This window comes from Gouania willdenowi, chromosome 22, assembly GCF_900634775.1.
Source record: "Gouania willdenowi chromosome 22, fGouWil2.1, whole genome shotgun sequence".
NCBI lineage: Eukaryota > Metazoa > Chordata > Actinopteri > Blenniiformes > Gobiesocidae > Gouania > Gouania willdenowi.
The window spans coordinates 20,486,612-20,488,359 of record NC_041065.1 but is presented as its reverse complement, the minus strand read 5'-3'; the positions used below and the strand labels follow the sequence as shown (position 1 = coordinate 20,488,359).

General features: G+C 46.6%; 1 protein-coding gene across 1 annotated transcript; it reads left to right on the top strand.

Annotated features, from left to right (window-relative positions):
* Window positions 1-618: 618 nt before the first annotated feature.
* Window positions 619-1,380, top strand: olig4 (oligodendrocyte transcription factor 4). The gene has a single exon (XM_028437512.1). The coding sequence runs from the start codon at window positions 619-621 to the stop codon at window positions 1,378-1,380; it is 762 nt and encodes a 253-aa protein (XP_028293313.1).
* Window positions 1,381-1,748: the final 368 nt, after the last annotated feature.

Sequence of the window (1,748 nt, the reverse complement as noted above, 5' to 3'; positions counted from 1 at the left end):
TGCATCCTGATTTATCCTGATTTATAACTAAAGCATGACTTTGACTTCTCTCATTATGCTCATTTTCACTGTCATGCATCATTTGATAAGGCACCTCAAGACTGAATGGTCACTTAAACACTATGACAATAATGTCAATATGTTGCATCATCGCTCATGTTTGAATTCATTTTGTTGTATCATTATTAGGTACTCTGTGACGGCAGAACAACTCACTTCATGGTTAAGTGTTGAGCTTAACACAACATGTTTTGGTTAATGGTTGGGGGTTCATCAGTGATGGGGGAGTCATGTGCTGGTGTGGGAGGCAGAAGTGGGGGTGAGAGAAGGAGGTGTGAGAGGGGGTGAAAGTGTGTCCCTTCTGCAATTGGCTGTGGCCATAAGTGTCTCATTATGCAGCTTTTTTGTTCCTTTGTTGTGCCCGGCCATATAAATACACCCCAGTGAGCCTGAGGGGTGACAGTTTAGACACACACTCTTTCCTGTGGATAAGAAGCAGAAGCTCTGACATTGAAGCAACAAGGAAGTAACTTCTCAATTCAGGCCTTTAACAAAAACTCTCAAAACTTGGCCTTTTTCTCGAATTCTTGACTTGAACATTTACCCACTTTGATGAAAATGGATTCGGACGCTGGCTCCACCTGCAGCCGCTCTTCATCCCCAGACTTGGTGGTCGACGATAGTGCTGGAAGCTTCTTCTCCAACAAGATGTTTCAGAGATACTGCGAAGAGAACCGAGCAGAGAGCGAGACCAGACAAGGCTCAACAGAGAGATGTGGAGGAAAGACCAAAAACAGGTCTGAGCCCAACAAGGATGAGGTGCAAGATCTGAGGCTGAAGGTCAACAGTCGGGAGAGGAAGAGGATGCACGACCTGAACCAGGCCATGGACGGCCTGAGAGAGGTCATGCCGTACGCTCATGGGCCATCGGTGCGCAAGTTGTCAAAGATCTCCACCCTGTTGCTTGCACGCAACTACATCCTCATGCTGTCCAGCTCTTTGGAAGAGATGAAGAAACTAGTTGGGGATGTTTATGGAAGCAGTGCTGCTGCCCAGAGTCGCTCTGCTACCCACTCCGCCATTACCTCTACAGCTGCTCACCTCCCTCTGCATCCCCTGGCCCAGTCTTTGCACTCTCTGGTGGGCACTACTTCTGCCCTCCAACATCACTCGTCTTCTCCTCCCTCAGCACCAACGCCGCACTCCCCTCCCGCCGCCAGCTTCCTGAGCTTTCACACTCCGGTGCAGGGCCTCCTGAAGGACCCGCTCCATCTGGCCAGCTCCTACAGGCACTTCCCTGGAATGCCCTGCCCGTGCACGCTCTGCCAGCCCCTGCCCGCCACCACCTCCACGTTACACAGCCTGGCAATGAACAAATGATCAGAACTTTACAGGAAACTCACAAAAGTCTGATAAGAACTGACAAATTGATGACTGCCAGTGCCACCGCATCTTGTATATACTGTAAATGAACTTGTCTAATGCAAACCGCTGCTATTTTTTTATTCACTTTGTCTTTGCTGCATCTTTTATAGAAATATTGTAAAGGCACACATGATTTTATAAGAATAGCAAAGTCTGTACTGTATCTTACATTTCTGCAGATGATAGAAATGATGTCTACAAAGTGTGCATGATTTCTATTTTTTTAAATTAAAAGTTGGCTTTAATAATGATATTTTGTCCAGTTTGTGCTTTAAGAAACTTTGCATGAGATGGTGAATATGATCAAGCATTGACTTCCGTGA